The sequence below is a fragment of the Mauremys mutica genome, chromosome 5 (assembly GCF_020497125.1).
Source record: "Mauremys mutica isolate MM-2020 ecotype Southern chromosome 5, ASM2049712v1, whole genome shotgun sequence".
In the NCBI taxonomy this organism is placed as follows: Eukaryota; Metazoa; Chordata; order Testudines; family Geoemydidae; genus Mauremys; species Mauremys mutica.
In genome coordinates this window covers 3,605,275-3,624,984 of record NC_059076.1, presented here as the reverse complement: position 1 = coordinate 3,624,984, position 19,710 = coordinate 3,605,275, and the positions used below count along the sequence as shown (strand labels likewise).

The 19,710-nt window shown below is 50.6% G+C and overlaps 1 protein-coding gene across 1 annotated transcript in view; it reads right to left on the bottom strand.

The window, feature by feature from the left end:
* Positions 1-19,710, bottom strand: part of LOC123371948 (butyrophilin subfamily 1 member A1-like) — a 57,865-nt gene that overhangs the window by 21,475 nt on the left and 16,680 nt on the right. The window contains exons 4-10 of the mRNA XM_045019863.1: positions 16,161-16,373; positions 13,800-14,022; positions 10,230-10,387; positions 6,657-7,004; positions 5,734-6,015; positions 4,015-4,131; positions 2,833-2,865 (exon numbers count right to left, since the gene is read on the bottom strand). Coding sequence (XP_044875798.1) covers positions 2,833-2,865; positions 4,015-4,131; positions 5,734-6,015; positions 6,657-7,004; positions 10,230-10,329 — 880 coding nt within the window. The 5' untranslated portion in view covers positions 10,330-10,387; positions 13,800-14,022; positions 16,161-16,373. The remainder of the gene's footprint in view (positions 1-2,832; positions 2,866-4,014; positions 4,132-5,733; positions 6,016-6,656; positions 7,005-10,229; positions 10,388-13,799; positions 14,023-16,160; positions 16,374-19,710) is intronic.

Here is a 19,710-nt window from a genome sequence, read left to right as displayed (position 1 = left end):
GCAGAAGTACCTTACCTGGGCCATTGGGTGGGGAGCAGCTGCCTAAAGCTGGAACCAGCCAAGGTGAAGGTGATCAAAGACTGGCCTGCTCCCCAAACCAAAAAGCAGGTCCAGGCCTTTATTGGGATGGCGGGGTACCGAAGGTTCGTGCCCCACTTTAGCGCCATAGCCGCCCCCATCACTGAGCTGTGCAAGAAGGGGAAGTTAGACAAGGTAGTCTGGACCAAGCAGTGCCAGAAGGCTCTCCGGGCACTGAAGAAGGCTCTGGCAAACCCAGACTTTGACAAGCCCTTTATGGTGTTCACTGACGCCTCAGACACGGAACTGGGGGCAGTGTTAATGCAGGAAAATGAAAAGGGGGAGAGACACCCCATCGTGTACCTAAGCAAGCAGTTGCTACCCCGGGAGCAGAACTACGCGGCCATCAAGAAGAAATGCCTGGCCATGGTGTGGGCCCTTAAAAAACTAGAGCCATATCTCTTCGGACGACACTTCACCGTGTACACCGACCACTCTCCCCTGACCTGGCTGCACCAGATGAAAGGAGCCAACGCCAAGCTCCTGAGGTGGAGCCTGCTCCTGCAGGACTATAACATGGACGTGGTCCATGTGAAGGGACGTGCCAACCTGATAGCGGACGCGCTGTCCCGGAGAGGGGGCCCTGAACTTCCCCAGGTCACTGGGCAGAGTGACCCTGCTCAGTTCAGTCTCCAAGGAGGGAGAGATGTGATGGAGCAGGGACTGTTTGTGTGGGGGATGGGAGAGCCGGGGAGGACTTTAGGTGAGGGACAGGACCTGAGCCTGTAACCTGAGCTAGGCAGGGGGGGAGGGGAGGTCAACACCTTTGCCCGGGAAGCTAGATAAAGGCAGAGAGCCAAGTGGAGAGGGGTGGGTCAGTTTTGGTTTGGGGCTGGGGGGTGCAGTGCAGGGAATCCCAAGGTGGGAACGAAGCTCACTGCACCCCCAGAAGGACCAGATTGAGGGGTCCTGGCCGTATTTCCAAGCTCTGCTGTAGCCTGCATTCCTGTGTCCAATAAATCTTCTGTTTTACTGGCTGGCTGAGAGTCACTGTGGGTCCCAGGAAGAGGGGTGCAGGACCGGACTCTCCCACACTCCGTGACAATGACTCCAAGATCTCTTTCTTGAGGGGTAACAGCTAAATACAAACTCCAATAGTTTGTATGTATAGTTGGGATTACACTTTCCAATGTGCATTAATCAACACTGAATTTCATCAGACATTTTGTTGCCCAGTCGGCCCATTTTGTGATATCTTTGTAATTCCTTGCAGGGAGCTTTGGACTTAACTCTCTTGAGTAATTTAGTATCATCTGAAAACTTTGTCACTTCACTGATTACCACATCTCCAGCAGCCAGCGTGCAAAAAGCCAGCCTAGACAAGGAGGCGAAGAGTTGTGCTGCTCTGCCTTAAACTCACAGACTTTAGATGATCATGATGGTCCTTTCAGGCCTTAGTCTGACCTCCTGCACATTGCAGGCCACAGAACCTCACCCACCCACTCCTGTAATAGACCCAAAAATGCTGGCTGAGTTACTGAAGCCCTCAAATTGTGGTTTTAAAGATTGCAGGTCACAGAGACGCCACCATTTACACTAGTTTAAAACCTGCAAAGGAAAGCCAAAAACAAAAAGGCAGTAACTCGACTGCCAAATGAGATATGCTGGCGAGACTCGTCAGCATGTTCCCCAGCAGTTTGGGCTCCATTCCCGCAGACTGAAAGGGAAGACAAAGCGCAGACACCATTGAAAGATGGCGCCAGATGTGGACAGAACACAGGGACTGCTGGGATGTCAAGTGATGCCTCACAGAGTGTTGAGACAGGATTCAGAATGCCCTGCACCCCACAGCCCCTTCCCACAAGCCACAGCACCAGAATGGGAAGAAGTGCTCTGTGGGATAGCGGCCCATAATGCTCCACTCCAAATGCTGCTTCAAGTGCCATGAATGTGGCCACGCCAGTGTGCTTGCAGCTGTCCGTGTGGACAGACTGCAGAGCTTTCCCTACTGCTCTCTATGAAGGCTGTTTTAACCCAAAGCGCTCTACATTGGCAAGTGTAGTCATGCCCTAAGAGGCTGTCAGCCATGGGTGGGAGTTCCTTCTAAAGTCTTTTACTAAAGACAAAGGAAACAGGGGATGTCATTAAAACAAAAGTCTTATGTAATACTTTACATTTCAAATGCTTTACCTCTTTTTCCTTCTTTTCTGTATTTTTAATGAAAGGTTAAAAGATTTTTAATGTTTTTTGCGCCATGGCACAAAGCAGGTTGAGATCTCTGGATACCAAATCCCAAAGGGGTTTAAGTCTGTTTCATGTTGGACAGTGACATGGTTGTGCTGTCATCTTTAACTGTTTATTCCATCTAAATTACTACAGCAGTGCTGGGGTTCTGGAATCCATGCAATGTTGTCGTGTTACGTTAAAACCATACATGCACTTGCTGGAAGCATGCATCTAACTTCTCTGTTTATGTGCTAGGAGCGTAACACTCATCAGCAGGAACTCAGACACAGAAACTCTCACTTCAGTCCCCAGTGTGTTGGACAAAAGGGCAGTTATCACATTCATGGGGGCTTATCCAGTGTTCGTATTGATTGGGACAGAGAAAGTACACAATCAACTGGTGCACGGGTCACGGGTTCCCTGTCCCATTCCACAGAGGAGAGGAGCTGTTACAGCCCCAGCTAAAGAGCCTGGCTCTGTGAACTGGCTCACAGGGGGCCTGTAACACACTCACAGTGGGTCACATTCACAAGCCTGTTTTTTAATTTATCGTTATTAACAACAATAGTAGCAGTAATAGACACTCACGTATCTTTTCCTTCAGTTCAGCTTGCTGAGCGTCTAGAGGGGGAGAAGATGACATGTAAGATTGCAGTGTCACATTTACAGTGATATCACTCCTGTTAATGAATGTCACTGGGCTGTAATTACTAAGGCCCGGTGCACAGATAGCATATCTAGCTATGGTGGTTAGGGGTGTGATGTTTTACCCAAATAGTTATAGTGATACAACCCCTAGTGTGGATGCAATTACACTGGGACAAAGGTGCCTCATAGCATTATAGCTTCTCCCCTGTCCCAGTGGCAATAGCTCTACTGGGGTAAGCGTCTTCATCCCTATCTAACAGCATCCACACCAGCCACCTGTGCTGCTTTCCATATCCTGGTAGGGTTACAGCGACACAGTGGTTGGATGTAGACAAGGACCACGTTTAAGGGGGTGGATGGTGCCATCCCCCATCGCCCTACATGTTGTCAATGCCCTTTGGGTCTAAACTAGCCTCACCAACCACCAGGGAGCCCCTTTAGTCTTGCTGGATGTGGGAGGGACCTTGATGAATAGCTCCTGCTCCTGGTTGCCTGCAAGCAGGTCTGTTCAGTACAGGGACATTAGCAGGTAGCTTGGGCAGTGGATGGGGCGCTGAGCTGGGTCTCAGGAGACTTGGGCTCTATTCCCAGCCCTGCCACTGACTTGCAGGGTATCCTTGGGCAAGTCCTTTTCCTGCTTTGTGCCTCAGTTTCCCCCCTGCCCTTCACGTGCCTGCCCTAATTAGATTATAAACTCATTGGGGCCAGGACTGTCTCCCAATAGGTGTGTTTGGTGCTCACAGATGCTAGTGTGATACAAGTGACAATGCAGATCCACGCCCAGTTTTCCCGGTCTCATACCTGCTTCAGACTGAGCAACCCTGACACCCACTGAGCACCTAGTGTCAGGTATATTATATTCTACAATGAGACCCAAAGGGGTGACTTTGGGCACTTCTCAGTTCTCACGCAGAGTCGTGGCTCATCCAGGACACCCCCATGCCCTCAGGGTGAGTTCAGCTCCTCTCTTCCATTGCTCATTCCCTCTCCCTCCGGCCCTCTCACTGGACTTCACTCAAATCTCTCTTCATGGCACGGGACTGAAGCCCCCTGACAAACTTCTCTGAATTCAGGAGACCCTCTCTCCGGTCCCACAGCATTCCTTCCCCTCTGTCACCCTACCTTTTCCTCTGTGCTGCTTCCAGAAGCAGTAACTGGCCAAGAGAATGAGAAGAAACACACCAGCCAGGGTCACGGACAGAGCCACCTGGTAGGGATTGGTCCTTGGGAGGAACACATCTGCAAGGCAAAGTTGCATTGATTTGAACCCAGACAGAATTGATGTGGCAGCAGCAGGAGTTAAGGGGAGTCTGCAGCATCCTGCGGTGGTCTGGGAGGATCTCACAGGCATGTTTGGTCTGGCTTTTGAGAGCGGAGAAGTGGATCATCCCATGAGGCTGAGGGAAGCCCAAGCTTTAGCCTGGTCACTGAACTTGGCTAGGCCCTGGCTACATTGCTGATAGGCCGTCTGCTGTGAGAGACTTTGTTCTGCTGGTGCCGAGCACTCTGGCTGTGCTGGGCTCTGACCTGCTCATGTCTGGCCTTAGGGATGGGCACTTGGGAGACTGCCCTGGGCACTGTCAGAGGAGCTCGCTGCCAGCCAGCACAGGAGTGCAGCAAACTCCCAGAGGCACCATGTGAGGGGGCACCCAGATTTCTCCTGCTTCCTCCTGGTGGAGGAACATGGTGGGGGAGCCGCAATGCACAGATACAGCTTGTCCCCCCAATGTTCTTCTGTGCCCCCTAGGGAGGGGGTAGGGCAAGGAACAATGCCAGGGCTCCCTGCATCCAGGTCACTTGCCCCATCTGGGCTGTGCTGGGAGGCATCAGGAGCTGCTGCTCTCTGCCCCACCCCCCTTACCCAGCCCAGGGGAGCAGTGACCTGGATGCATGGAGCCATGATGCTGCTCCTCGCTCCCCCCTCACAGCCCCCTAGGGGGCACAGAGGAAGGGGGGAACGAGGAGCAATGCGAGAGAGGAGTTGGAGGGGAGAGGGAGCAGCAATGCCAGCTGCCCCTAGCATCCAGGTCACTTTCCCCACCTGGGTGCAGGAAGGGAGTGCAGGAGCTAAGAAAGAAGGGGTGCAAAGGGGGCTGGGGAGAAGGAGGTGGAGGGGTGGAGCACAGGAGTGTTGCTGAGATTAGGGGTGAATGGGGGTGCAGTGCAGGGGATGGGGCACAGGATGGGAGTGCAGGGCTTTGCTGCGAAGGGGGTGCAGAAAGGTTTAGGGGGGATGGGGAATAGGAGAGGAGAAGGGAGTGCAGAAGGTGGTTGGGGACGAGGGGTGCAAGAGAGTTAGTGGAGAAGGCAGCACAGTGCAGGGGTTGGGGTGCAGGGGGGTGTTGGGCAGAAGGGCTGCAGAGATTGAGGCATAGGATGGGAATGCAGGGGTTAAAAGAAAAGGGGGTGCAGAAAGGTTTAGGGGAGAAGGGGCACAAGGCGCTGGGGAGAAGGGGGAGTTGAAGGGGTTAGGGAAGAAGGGGTTTTTCCATTATTATTACTGTTACTGTGTCTTTTACAAATAGTTTCACACATACATCTCAGATTAGAAGTGTGAAATCCCACTCAGTTTTATCAGTGAGCACCACCTCTCAGCTTCCCTGCACTAGCACAAGATGGGTCCATCTCCTCCTCTGTCTGCCTGCTTCCCTCCTTCCCTTACTCTATTCTTGGGAAGAGGCAATGGGACCCTGGGGCTGTGGGGAGCCGGTGGAAGCCTGGGGCAATGGGAGGGCACCCACAGGGGTCGGGGCAATAGGGGGGCACTGCATCCATAGGGGCCAAGGTGCCAAAATACAAAGGTCACCCAGGGTGCCATTTTCCCGAAGGCCGGCCCTGGACCTGCTATGTGCATCTTTGCTGTTTTCTCTTGGCCGAGACGGGGGTTGAGGACAGAGCAGGACAGGTTCTGGTTCGAAGCGTCTGTTATAACAGTAGCAATGTGAGTATCAAACAGCCTGTCAGTTCGCTGGGATATTTTCTCCATCACTGGGGCTAGTCGCTGCCCCCTGAGGTCTCTCCACAGCACTTGGGGCTCCGGATACCATCCAGCCGATTCACACACCACGTGGATCCCTCCATGCTGATAGCCATCGACAGAAAGGTGAGGGGTGGAGCCCAGACCTGGAGGGAAATGGAGTGAACCTGTGTCACTGCTACACCCTGGACCCACTAGAGAACTGCACTGGTGCAGAATGGAGTGGTGGGACTGTGGCAGTGTGAGCCCAGTGGTGTAGCAGTGTCCTCACTCGCCATGATGTTACACATACAAATCTACCACCTGTCCACACACAGAGCTCCAATCATCCCCTGTGGCTGCATGGACCCTCAGGGTATCTATCCCACAGTTCATAGACACACCTCACTACTAGAGATCTATCAGCTCCCGGAAGCAGAGGCTTCTGGGAGATTTCCACAAACTTTCTCAGTGCCCAAGGAAATTGTGGGAGAAGGGGTCATGCTCCCTGGGATGAGCAGCCACGTCTGGGGCATGTCCCCAGAACGGAGGTCAGGGAAACAGGCAGGGCCTGATCCTTGCTCAGACAGATGCCCCAGCATGGAGGAGCTGGTTACTCTGGGGGTTGTGAGGAGTTGGCAGGCAGGTGTATCAATGCCATTAACAGCCAACCTCATTCCCTAGCTCTCCGGTGCTTTTCCTGTGAGAGTTTACTAGTGTGAACAGACCAGAACCATGGTGGTGAGACACACCATTGACCAGTGCTCACTGGTGCTGGGAAGGGCAAACAACAGCCTGTGCTACTGACCAGCCACCTCCAGTTCCAAGGCAGCTTCTTCGTAAAAGGTGGGTGATTGGAAGAGGCAGCCGTAAGTCCCTTCATCAGAGGGGGTGATGTTGTGTATCCTCAAGGAGACAGTCCCATTAGCAATACTGTCCTTCAGTAGCTTCGTCCTGCTTCGATACGGTGCGATCTGCTGGCCAACCTGATCTCTCCCATCCCGATAGAGATGGACAATTGCAGAGAACGTGGATCGGAACCAGCGCACCTCCATGCTCTCAGCGCTCATCCTGGGGGAGAGGTGACAGGCTAACAGAGCATCTTCTCCCACAAGGGCCCTGATGGGGCGATCGGGTCCAATCACCTTGAAACTCACTGTAGATGGAACCAGGACAAATTAAACTGTAGCTAACGTGGAACTAGGAATATGTCATGGCGATGGAAATGGGAATTTACTGTAATATTTTTATCAGCAATGTGTGTCTCCCCACCAGACTCTGTATTGTTCCTCCAAAATGCACAAGGGTTAAAATGCTTCTCCAGACAGATAGAAGACATGAGATATGGGAAATATGTTACCACCTGGTTCCATACCAGAATAATTAAAGTGAACTGAATACAACCTGCACCTGTGAACGCAGGATCCAGTCTGGAAGAGAAAAAGAAAGAGACGGGACTGGGACATTATCACATAGTGGCTGGGGAGCCAATGCAGGTTGGACATTGGAACTCAGCATGGTTTGGCAGCCGGAGAACAGGGCATGAGGGGCGTCAGGGAGCCTGTGTTAAGAACACTGTTCACAGACACACAGGACCTTTCGTTCAGCACTCAGAGGCAAAGGGACAGAGGAGAGGGACAGAGAAAGCGAGCTCAGAGGGATCCTACAGCAGCTTGGCTTCAGCCACTCTGAGCCGTGTTTTAACCTCTGCCCCCCTGTGCTAACCCCAGGATTTCCCAGCACTGTGTTCCAGCTGAGTAATACACCCTATCCTGTAGTCACTGGGCAGAGCTCACCATGAGAAACAAGAGAACTGGAGCCCAGAGGCTCATCTCAGAAGCACTGAGGCCAGGTGGCTACCCTCTTGAAAAAATGTGGGACATCATCACATAGTGGCTGGGGACCCCTTGAGGGTTGGCATGCTGAAGGGTTACTCCCAAGAGACTTTTAAAGGCAGGGCAGAGCACAGACATAGCGACAGCCATATAAATGGAAGCAATGTGATGCTGTGAGCCCCGAGCGGCTGGGGGCTGAGTGTGGGACTAGAAGCCACGAACACCTGCATCCTGTTCCCAGCTCTGCCACTGACTCTGAGTGGCCTTGGCCCATCATATACAGATGGATTCTGGCCTTTTCACCTTCCTCTGGCAGGAGTGGCTCAGGGCTGCCATACTTGATCATATCCTCAGAGCACCAAAGTGTGTCACATGGTGTGGCTGGAGCACTTGGCGTTCTGCCAATACCAGGGCTGCAGAGCAGCTGTGGAGGCTGCTGCAAGCTAGAGCAACCCTAGGGGTGCTCTAATTGACACTGGGGGCTGTTGCAGTCCCTGGAACAGCCTAGGATCCTGGAGATGCAAAGATGGCTAAAAGCCAGGCTCTATCCTGGGCTGCACCTCCTGAGAAGCAGAATTTTATCTTTAGATTTGGCACAATATCTCCTTAAAGGCAAATTACATCTCCTAGGTGATCTTCTTACTGAGACCTTTACTACACTCTTAGGAAAAGATTTTAAAATGCTCCTCCTTGAAGTCAACTCCTCTTTTCTTGTCATTTTTTTCTGGCTTCCTATAACATATAAAGTGTATGTCATTATTGTGCTTTACATTCCACCTGCTTTCAGCCATGTCTCAGAGTTAGGCAGAACACTCTCAGAGACTGTAACTGATCACTTTATCAAATTTACTGCTGATTGAAATGGTCTCATCAGAACATTTTTTGAACAAGTGTGGCTTTTTGAGCAAAATGAAAATTTTCAATTTCAGTCATTTTTTCTTGTTGAAAAAACAAATAAAATGTTGTATTTTTAATGAGAAGTTTTCAGACATTCTCAGTAAGTATTTTTGGTTTACTTCCCAGTTTTTGGACAAAAACAAAACTAAAAACAATTGGTAGGAAATTTTGAAGAATAGCTTAACAAATTCTCACTAATAGTTGGCCTTTTCAAACCACTTCTAATCAAACCTGATTCAGTTTTCCCTTTAATTTTTGCCATTTGAAAATCATCTTTGTAATTACGTAAATTCTCCCAGAGTTTGGAAGAGTGTGACCAAAGCCCTGCTGTGCCTGGGAGCTACTCCTTGTTTTCCCACCCTTCCCACTTAGCCCCCATGCTCCCTGAAAGCCAGTCTGCCCTTTGATTCTTGGCACCAAAGCTGAAATCCTGTCCCCACTGGCAGGATTATTACCACCATGTGTTACCCAGTATCTCCACTACCCAGCTCTCCCTCGTGTTGTGAACACTTAGGGCACAGCTACACTTGCAGATAAAGTGCTTTGAGCTAAACCCACCTTCGTAGAGCACAGTAGGAAAAGCGCTGCAGTCTGTCCACACTGACAGCTGCCAACACACTGGCCTGGCCACATTTGTGGCATTTGCAGCAGTGCATTATGGGCAGCTATCCCAGCATGCAAGTGACTGCAACGTGCTTTTCAAATGGGTGTAGAGTTGGGGTAGAGCGTGACAGGGAGTGTGTGGTGTGTATGTGGGGGGAGAGACAGAGTGAGCTTTTGGGGGGCTGTCTTGTAAGTTCAGACAGCAGCAGACCTCCCCCTCCCCCCGCCTCTCTCTCTCACACACACACACACACAGCATTCCACAGTAACAGCTTGCTTGTCGGCTGTCAGAAACGGAGCTTTGAAAGGGCATTTCCGCATTCCTACAGGAGTTCAAAACAATGACCAGACTGGCCACTTGACTTAAGGGATTATTTGATGTTTGTGGAGGCCAATCAGAGGGCAGGAATGCAACACCTCGTTCACACTGGTGCCGCAGCACTCCAGCGGGGGTGCAGCAAACATTATTCCTCTCGCCAAGGTGGAGTACCAGCAGCGCTCTAGCTGTGGAGTCAGAGCGCAATACGTGTCTTGCCAGTGCAGACAGGTAGTGAGCTAGTGCGCCCGGGACTCCTCTATTGCGCTGTAACTTGCAAGTGTATCCAAGCCCTCAGATGCATCCCTGGCCCCCGAAACTCTCCATTGCGTTTCTGGACAGAGGTTTCTAGTTGCTAAGGGCAGGACCAGGCTAAGGGCACAGTCTCTAGTTGCTGGAGGACATTTTGGGGAAATGACGGTCCCTGCAAGCAGGACCCAGCTATACATCCCCACTGCCCCTAGGGGCAGGACACGTCCCCCTGAACCAGAAATCAATCAGCTTCATGGAGACATTATTGGGCACAGCCACCACATGCTGCCAGCTGGGAACTTGCTGTCGGGGCCTCTTGTAGGCCACAAGACAATTATTGCCCAACGCTCCCCTGGTCCTCTACCCACCAGCCACCACCTGCTCATAATCCCCGAGTTATCTCAGACAGAGCCTTCCCCAGCACAGCCGCTGGCTTCTGTGGGAGCCAGACTAGGCCCTAAAGCCCCAGGAATCCTACCTGAGTCCAGCCGGGGAACGTGGAGAGAAATGAGGGAAATGGTGAAGCCAAGCAGCGGCAGTGACCTCACAGAGCCGGGGCACATCGAGGAATCCTCCATCTCCCTGATGTCCAGACGACCACACAAGCCCTGGGTGAGCGAGTCAGTGAGCGTGACCCTGTGATCCAGGACATAGGAGTGGTAAATAGGCAGAGCTGGTGCGACTACGCTGACTCCACTGGGCACTGGAGTGTGACAACCCCACATTCAGGCCAGACCTTTCAGAGGTGCCCAGCACCTGCAGCTGAGACCAGATTTTCCAAAGGGCTCAGCACGTTGGGCGCCCAGAAAGTGGTGAGTTCTGCTGACAGTCTGGCCCAAACTCAGGCCAGCTCCAGCACAGGCACAGGAATAAACCCACTCTGAAAAGAACGATTTCTAGATAAGTTCCAGAACTACTGGCTGAAAGCTCCTGACCCCCGGCCTGCACGTGCCCTCAGCCCAGGGAGCTCTGTGCTGGTTCAAAACTGCAGCCCTGTGCTACAAAGAGGGCATGTGTGTGGTGGTGGGGGGGGGTCTTTCTTAAAGACAGCACCCTGAAGCAGGACTGTGATCCCACAGGACTCAACAAAAGCCTCAGGCAGAGAAAGTCCCTTCTGGCGAATCAGGTTTCTGGCACCAAGAAGATCAAACATATCAGAGCCCTGGGGAATTCTCTCTGTATGCAGCTCAGTAATAGAACAGAGGTCAGCTGCACCTCTCAAAGGATTATACTCAGGGGCATCAGCAACATCAGTCAACTGGGGAAACTGAGACATGGCTTTTCTGCAAAGAAAATTCATACCTCATTAGTCGGTTAGAATTCTTTGAACGTGCCAAAAGGGATAGTAAATATAATTTACTTGGACTTTCTAAAAGCCTTTGGCGCAGTCCCTCTCAAGAGGCTACTAAAGAAATCAGGTCATGGGGGAGAGGCAAAATATTGTCATGGATCAGAAACCTGCTTGGCGACAGTGGGAATAAATGGTCAGTTTTCATCATGGCCAGAGATTAACAGCAGGGCCTCAAAGTTCTGTACTAGGCCCTGTGTTCTTTCAGAGACTTATTCATGAGCTGGAATGGGGGTGGGCTGGGTGGGGAGGTAGTGATAGATGAAGATGACATCCAACCCCTCCTCATTTCTGATGTGCCCCCCCTTCTTCCTGACTGCCCCCCCGGGACCTCTGCCACCCCCAACTGCCCCAACCCCTGCCCACCACCCCAAACTCCCCTGTCCTCTATCCAACCCCCCCTGCTCCCTACTCCCCTGTAGCCGGGCCACGCCGTCACCACCACCACCACAAAGCACAGAGACCGGGTCAGGACAGTCTCCCAGGAGCTCACAGCCCCGCCTCCCAGAGCATTGCACTGGTGGCGGAGTGAGCTGAGGCTGCAGGGGAGGGGCCAGGGGCTAGCCTCCCAGGCCAGGAGCTCGGGGGGCAGGCAGGATGGTCCCATGGGCCAGATATGGCCTGCGGGCCATAGTTTGCCCACCTCAGGCTTAGATTAGCCACAAAGTCAAAGTTTGTTTTTAAAAAAGTCAAATACATGAAGTACATAATCAATCAGCAATAACCCAAGTTTAGGGGATTAAAATTTAACAATACAGTTTAGATATTAGAATCCAAATACAGAGGTACATCACTCATGAAAAGTTGTACAGAGAGTTGGTTGTGGAAAGCAAATACATCAATCAGTGAGTGAAAATTGTCCCTCAGCAATTGAGAATTTGGGGCAGGTTGTCCATTGGGATTTCACTGGGAACTGAGCCAATCAGGCTCTTTCTCTGCCATCCCTGGGTATTTGGTACTGGCCACACTTTGCTTTGTGCAGCATCATTATTTGTGTAGTCAAATGCCAAAGAAGGTGGGTGGGGGCAGTCGGAGGCCACATGGAACTCGGAGCTCATCACCCTGCAGCTACCAATTCTCGCTGCCCTCTCCAGCCTTCAGCAGCAGTTTGCATGGAGTGTTTGCAGATCAAAGGCAGACAGCACCAGGTGAGCATGAGCAGGGACCCTCCGTAGGGAAGCCCCATCTCCTGGGCCAACTGGCTGAGTCATGGGACACTGCTGCTGGGGAGGGTGGGGGAGAAGAGATGAGGCAGGAGTTAAAATAACTGGTGTCCCCAGGCAACTCTGACACCTCCCCTAGAGGAAAATGTGTCAAGGTTCCTTCCCCACTCTGAACTTTAGGGTACAGATGTGGGGACCTGCATGAGAACCCCTAAGCTTAAATTACCATATTAGATCTGGTTGCTGCCACCACCCAAATTGTTAATGAGTCATTTGGGAAACTCTGTCTACCTCCCCCCAAGAATATCTCCCTCCCAAGTACTATAACACTCCCTTGGGTAGCCTTGAGAGACTCCTCCACCAATTCCCTGGTGAACACCAATCCAAACCCTTGGATCTTAAAATAAGGAGAAATTAACCATTCCCCCTTCTTCCCCCCACCCCCACCAATTCCTGGTGAGTCCAGATCCAAACCCCTGGGATCTTAAAAACAAGGGGGAAAAAAATCAATCAGGTTCTTAAAAAGAAGGCTTTTAATTAAAGAAAGGTAAAAATCCCATCCTGATTTTACAGAGATGAAATAACTTTACAGGGTAATCAGATTCATAGAGCCCAGAGGAACCCCCTCTAGCCTTAGGTTCAAAGTTGCAGCAAACAGAGGTAAACCCTTTAGCAAAAGGAACATTTACAAGTTGAGAAAACAAAGACAAAACTAACAGGCCTTGCCTGGCTGTTACTTACAAGTTTGAAATATGAGAGACTGATTCAGAAAGATTTGGAGAGCCTGGATTGATGTCTGGTACCTCTTAGTCCCAAGAGCGAACAACCCCCAAAACAAAGAGCACACAAACAAAGCCTCCCCCAAGATCTAAAAGTATCTTGTCCTCTTATTGGTCCTTTGGGTCAGGTGTCAGCCAGATTTCCTGAGCTTCTTAACCCTTTACAGGCAAAAGGATTTTGGTGTCTCTGGCCAGGAGGGATTTTATAGTATTGTACACAGGAGGGCTGTTACCCTTCCCTTTATAGTTATGACAACATGCAAGACCAGTTCTGTTATTTACTACTAGCCTTTCTGTAGAGTGAAATACCAGTCAAAATACCCCTGCAAAGAGCTCCAGATGCCTGAACAATTGTCAAAACGGCTGGTGCCCACCCAGCAGAAAAACATTATCCCACACACAGAATGGATGAACTCAGCCAGCCAATAAATCAAAGCTGCAAAACAGCCCTGTTAGCCACCCAGGAACAACAGTCAACCCTCTCCCATAACTCTATCCAGTAAAGAAGGGACTGTCAGGCTCTGGTGAAGGGGCTGGTCCCTTGTGATGTATCCTGGAGCCAGACAGGGTCTTTCTGATTGGAAGCCAGAGCAGGGAGCTCTAGGGGTACGAGGATATTGGTTGGGTAAAGCACATGCAGTGGGAGCATGCCAGCTGCCGCACCCCTTGATAGGGCTGCACTGCACTACCCTTCCCCTGCTGACCCAGGACAAGGGATTTAAAAACAAGATAGAGGACGAAAACTTTCTGCCACCTACCTTATGAAACCAGGAGAAACTTCTCAGCCATTACAGAATTGCTGCCCTCCAGCTTCTCTACAGTCACACAGACCCTTAGTCCAGGAGGTGCCTCACAATTAATGAATTAAAGTGAGGCTACAAAGCAAAATCATTTTGGAAAAGAGAATCAGTTGGGTATCAGTCTGGTCTTGTGCAGTTTTCTGTTAATGCTTGTTCAACTTTTCTCCTGCACGTAGCAAGGCTAAAATAGAAAGTGAAAGTAAAGCAGAGCAAGGGGGTTTGCCAAAGGTCAAAAATCATTTTTACTGCTTTTTAGCAAAACTGACAATCACAACCACGACTTTTCCCACAGCTGCTGGCCTACAGCTCCTCACAGCCTGGAGAATAGGGTCAGGGCCTCCCTCACTTATCCAGCTCTGACTTAGATCCAGCCCTCCTACCAATACCCCCTACTCCAAATATCCCAGGTTAAGTGACTTGTCCAACATCCTGGCTCTTCCTGCAGCCTCCTCCTCATTCCCTATGCAGATGTTCTATCACATTACAGGAAGTGCTAGGTAAATTGGTCTGTGTGTCTCACAGCACTTAGCAGAGGTGAGTGGCAGAGCCAAGTACACAGATATGGCTCCATCAGTCTGAGAGACACTGTGGCCACGTGGGAGAGACCTGCCCTGATCCTAACGCTACTAGAACTGAGATTGTGCAATATCTCATTTTCAGGTCCCCCTTCTAACAGGTGAGGTAACAGCAGACAAGGATACTTGATGGTCTCCTCAGGTAGGGACATGACTCCTTGATCAATAATACTGTGAAGCGCAGAGAACAGTTAACACCAGTGAGTGGAAGAGGAGAGACTAGACCTCATGGTCTCCTGGATCCCAGCTCAGTGCACCTCCCTCTAGCCCAGTGGTGTTAAACTCATTCTGTGCAGGGGGCCAAATTCCATTTTATTATGATCTCTGGGCCAGAGCATCCATTTAGGGCTCACCACTCTCCTCATTCCAAAGTGATGCCCTCACTAACCTCCATGGGAGGTTAAGAGCAGTAATAGAATAAATTCCTTGTTCATTATCATCACCGTGTTACTTCTCCAGGGCCTTGTTATCGTGCTCAGCATCACTCAGTGGGGAAAACGCTCACCACTGTGACCACCATTCTCTGTCCTTTGTTCCTCTTCCTTCCCCATCCTCTTGTTTCCCTGCTTTCCTTTTTCTCCCCTGCCTCTTCCTGTCTTCCCTTGGTAATTCCTTCCCCTCAGCTACTCCCACTTCACTCGCAAGGTTGCCCTCCCACCCTCTACCCTCTACCCTAGCCCAGCTACTAAAATGGACAGCAGTGAAATAGTTCATGCTCAGGTTTAAACATCAGTGTTGGGAGGGGGGAGCTGAAGTTCTGCAGAATTTAATGTTAGCGCTGGGCCTTTTCATTCTGTGGTTCAAGAAATGAGATCTAATAGCTTCATATTATCAATTCTGGCCCTTGGTTCAGGTCCCACACAGAAGATCTCAGCAGTGGAAGTCCATTGCTGTGAGTTTGTGTGTCTCCTGTCCTTCATTGTGTCACCCATTTGCCAGACTAATCCAATGGGAACATGAGACAATATTGACCAGCATGCCTCCAGACACCAGAGGGGGAGACATGTGCAAAGAGCTCAGTGCTCATTGGCCCTAGGTTGTCACTGAATTCCTGAGGCAGGAGGAATAAAGGGCTCTCCCTCCCTTAGGGATCAGAGGAGTCCCACTAGAGGATTATTGTTTTTCATTCAGTGTAGAGAGGGGGAAAAAAAACCCAGCTGACAATCAAGGTGCCCTAGCTCAGCAATGCCTTGTTCAAATAACTCCAAGTTTCCCCAGTAACTTGATCTCACCCCTGACAATCAGGCTGAGCTGACTTATCTTTTGGAATTTAGAGAGGATGAAAAAAGTTGGTTTTAAATAAAAATCTTAGTTGCAGACTTAACTCCCCCCAAGGACAGGTCTGCTCTGTGGGCTGCTTCCAGGACTTTGCTCCCAGCTCTGGCCTGCTTCCTGGGCTGCTTTTCTGCCCCCCAACCCCAGCTGGCACAACTCTGCTCCCCAGCTCAGCTCTGGCCCCTGCTCTCTCCTCAGCTCAGCCCCACTCTGTCTGACCCAGGCAATTCCAGCTCACATGGAGGACGGGACCCAACCTGGCCTCCTCACTCCCTGATTAGCCTGCCCGCCCTGTCAATCAGGCTAACCTGGAGCACTGGCCTCTCCCCATTTTTTTAGTGCTGGGAGCTAGCCAGCCAAAACACCCCCACTGAATGTTAATAAGGGGACAACATCCCCTTACACATAGGCACAGCTCCCATGAAGAACAACAGAGCCTCACCCAGAGCAATCGAGGGCTGACACTCACCTGCCTGCTGGATCCTACAGGGAAGGGCAGAGGCTGGTGGCAGAGGAAGGGCTCTCAGCTTCAGAACTACCAGGTCTGCGTTGCAAGTGAACGTCTCAGTATTTACGGTAGCATTGCACGTCTGACTCCAGTCTGTTCAGACAGCTATTGCTGGTTAACTTACAGCAATTTTATCTGAACAGAAATATTCTCTGTGCATCCAGCAGCTTCCAACTGAAAGTGAAACCATCGCTGGTAAATTACAGGAATCTCATTTATGGTACACAGAGATGAGAGACTTAAAGAAACACACAGACAGTCCAAGGGTGGTGACAGCTTTAGTTTTTAAGGCATTTCCTTGCCCACTCAGAGTCACTGTCACAACAGTCAATTGTTATTTCCGTTGTACACACACGCCAAGGCTTTCTGCCCCCACGAGCACCAGGGGCGGCTCTACAAATTTGGCCACCCCAAGCAGTCATGCCCGGGAGGCGCCCCCGAGCCGCGGGAGCAGCGGACCTCCCGCGGGCATGACTGCGGAGGGTCCGCTGGTCGCGCGGCTCGGCTGGACCTCCCGCAGCTGCAGGCGGTTCGCTGGTCCGGCGGCTCCGGTTGAGCTGCCGTAGTCATGCCTGCGGGAGGTCCAGCCGAGCCGCGGGACCAGCGAACCGTCCGCAGTCATACCTGCGGCAGGTCCGCTGCTCCCGGGACTCCGGTGGACCTGCCGCAGGCATGACTGCGGCAGGTTCGCCGGCCCAGCCTGCCGCCCCCCCGGGAAAGGGCCGCCCCACGCGGGTGCTTGCCCCGCTGGGCTCTGGAGCCGGCCCTGACGAGCACTACACTTTCCTGACTGAAGCAGTGTGCCAGAAGGAGGCAGAACTAATCAGATCTCAGCAGTAGTCCTTGACCAAGGCAGGAGAGGCCTCACTGCAGTTCCAGGTAATTCACAAGTTTTCAGGTGCAAAGTAGGACAAACTCTCTGAGAGGCCACATTCTCCTTCCACAGTGGGGAACAAACAACAAGAGCCATACTCTGCCCGGCCTTCACACAGGTGGGCAGTGTGAGCTCAGAGAGGTTTTCCCTCCCTCCTTGCATGGCCTACATAAAGTCCCCCCCATCCTGTGCCAGTAGGACTAGAGCAGGGCAGACAGGGCAGGGCAGCCCTATGAAATGGTGCAACAGCTGACATGCTCCCCCTCCATGTGCTCTAACCCAACCAATATCCACCTACCTCCAGAGCTTCCTGCCCTGGCTGGCTCCCAGGTACAGGAGATGGGACCAGCCCCTTCAGAGCCTAATGGTCCCTTCTTTACTGGATAGAGTTATGGGAGAGGGTTGACTGTTGTTCCTGGGTGGCTAACAAGGCTGTTCTGCAATTTTGATTTATTGGCTGGCTGAATTAATTCATTCTGTGTGTAGTATAATGTTTTTCTACTCGTGGAATGTCGTTAGCTCTTGAGAGTCTAACGAATTGGTCAGGCACCCAGAGCATTTCACAGCGGTATTTTGGTTGCATTTCACTCAACAGAAAGTCTATTAGCAAATAGAGCTGCTCTTACAGAGGAAGAGATAGTTCAGTGGTTTGAGCATTGCCCTGCTAAACCTATGGGTTGTGAATTCAAGCCTGAGGGGGCCACTTAGGAATTTGGGGGGAAAAGTCTGTCTGGTGATTGGTCCTGCTTTGAGCAGGGGGTTGGACTAGATGATCTCCTGAAGTTCCTTCCACCCCTGATATTTTATGTTTTCCTCTATGGGAGGTGTCAGAGTTACACCAGTTATTTTAATTCCTGCCTCATCTCCTCTCCCCCATCCTCCCCAGCAGCAGTGTCCCATGACCCAGCCAGTTGGCCCAGGAGATGGGGCTTCCCTACGGAGGGTCCCTGCTCATGCTCACCCGGTGCTGTCCGCCTTTGATCTGCAAACACTCCATGCAAACTGCTGCTGGGAAGGGAGCGGGGGTCCTGTGTCAGTTCTACCTGTGCCCCTCTATCCCCCATAAAACCTATAAACCAAACCACACTCAAAACTTCTTGCTTTAAACAAGGATCACATTAAACTGATAAGATCTGCATTTTAATTTAATTTTAAATCTTCTGAAACATTTTGAAAACTTTGTTTACTTTACATATAACAGTAGTTTGGTTATATATTATAGACTAGGTTTTTAGACCTTCTAAAAACGTTAAAATGCTTTACCGGCATGCTAAGCCTTAAATTAGAATGTATAAATGAAGACTCGGCACACCACTGCTGAAAGGTTGCCGACCTCTGCTTTAGCCTAATGCATCTCAGGGAAATCCCAGGCCAGATGCCCTGGATCTCACCCCCCCCTTCCAGTCGCCAATGCAGACTGACCAGCCTCCAGCTACTGGCCCTCCGAAATGCCTGTTGCTCCTCCCCCACTCTTTGTCTGCTTGCCGGGGAAAGAGTCACCTGGTTGCACCCCTCTCCTGGGACCCAGGTTACAAAGAGCATCGGCCATTGTTTATGTGTAGGCAGCTGGGCAGCCTGACCTGTCCCAGAGCCTCAGTAAAAGTCACACACCCAATTCCCATCACCATCTGGGCATTGGTGCAGTACCCAGGGAAACTGAGGTAGACCCAGTGTTAGTAAAGGACAGTAAGACTCACATGCAACATCACAAGGTGCATAAAACCCCAGTTCATCACATCCTGTACTGCTGACAGCTATTTTGAAATAATTACCAAAATAAGTGAAAATGGTGTGATTCTATTGTGTTGCTTTGACAAATGAAATATGCAGCATTTTACAATATTGTGCACTGAATTTTCATTTTGTTTGGCCCAGAATTCCATCGGGGTAGCATATGTATGTTAACACTGTGCTCTATGCTACAAATGGTAATGATATGGTAGTAAGGTTTGGTTTTCTCTCTCTTTTGTAGTGCGGGCTTTACCCTTCTATTACTTTCATTCTTCTTTCTGACAAGGTTAGTGCTGCTTGTTCTGCAAAGTTAATAAAGATTTTTAAAAATTAAAGCTTTCATTACTTATTTGCATTGATCTCGCAAAATAATTGTATTTTCTGAGATCAATGCAATCTTGCAGGTTTTTAAAACATGTGCTGATAATCAGTTGGTGACAGGGTGGACCCCCCGTCCACGCTGCCACTGGATGTACTGGGGTTTCACTGCTCCACCAGCCTGGATCTCCTCTCTCTGTTTTGCTGAATTAGGCTCTCTGGCCTCTTGCAGCACACACTGAAGTCAGCTCTGTGTGCGAGGACTCACCCAGCACTCCCATGCACACCTCTTCTGGGGGCTAAACCCAAAACAATGCTGTCTCACACTGTATAGAAATATCTGTACAGCACAAGCTCATAAAATGTCGCCCTCTTCCTCAATGTGAAGAGAGATATGAACAATTTCTTTCCCCCCCCGTTATAAATTACATAAACTGGGTTTAATAATAAACAAAACAAATTTTATTAGCTATAAAAGGCAGATTTCAGTGGTTAAACAGATAAACAGAACAAAGCAGACGACTAAGCAAATAAAACAAAACATGCAAACTAAGCTTGATTCACTAAAGAAACTCACTACAAATAGTA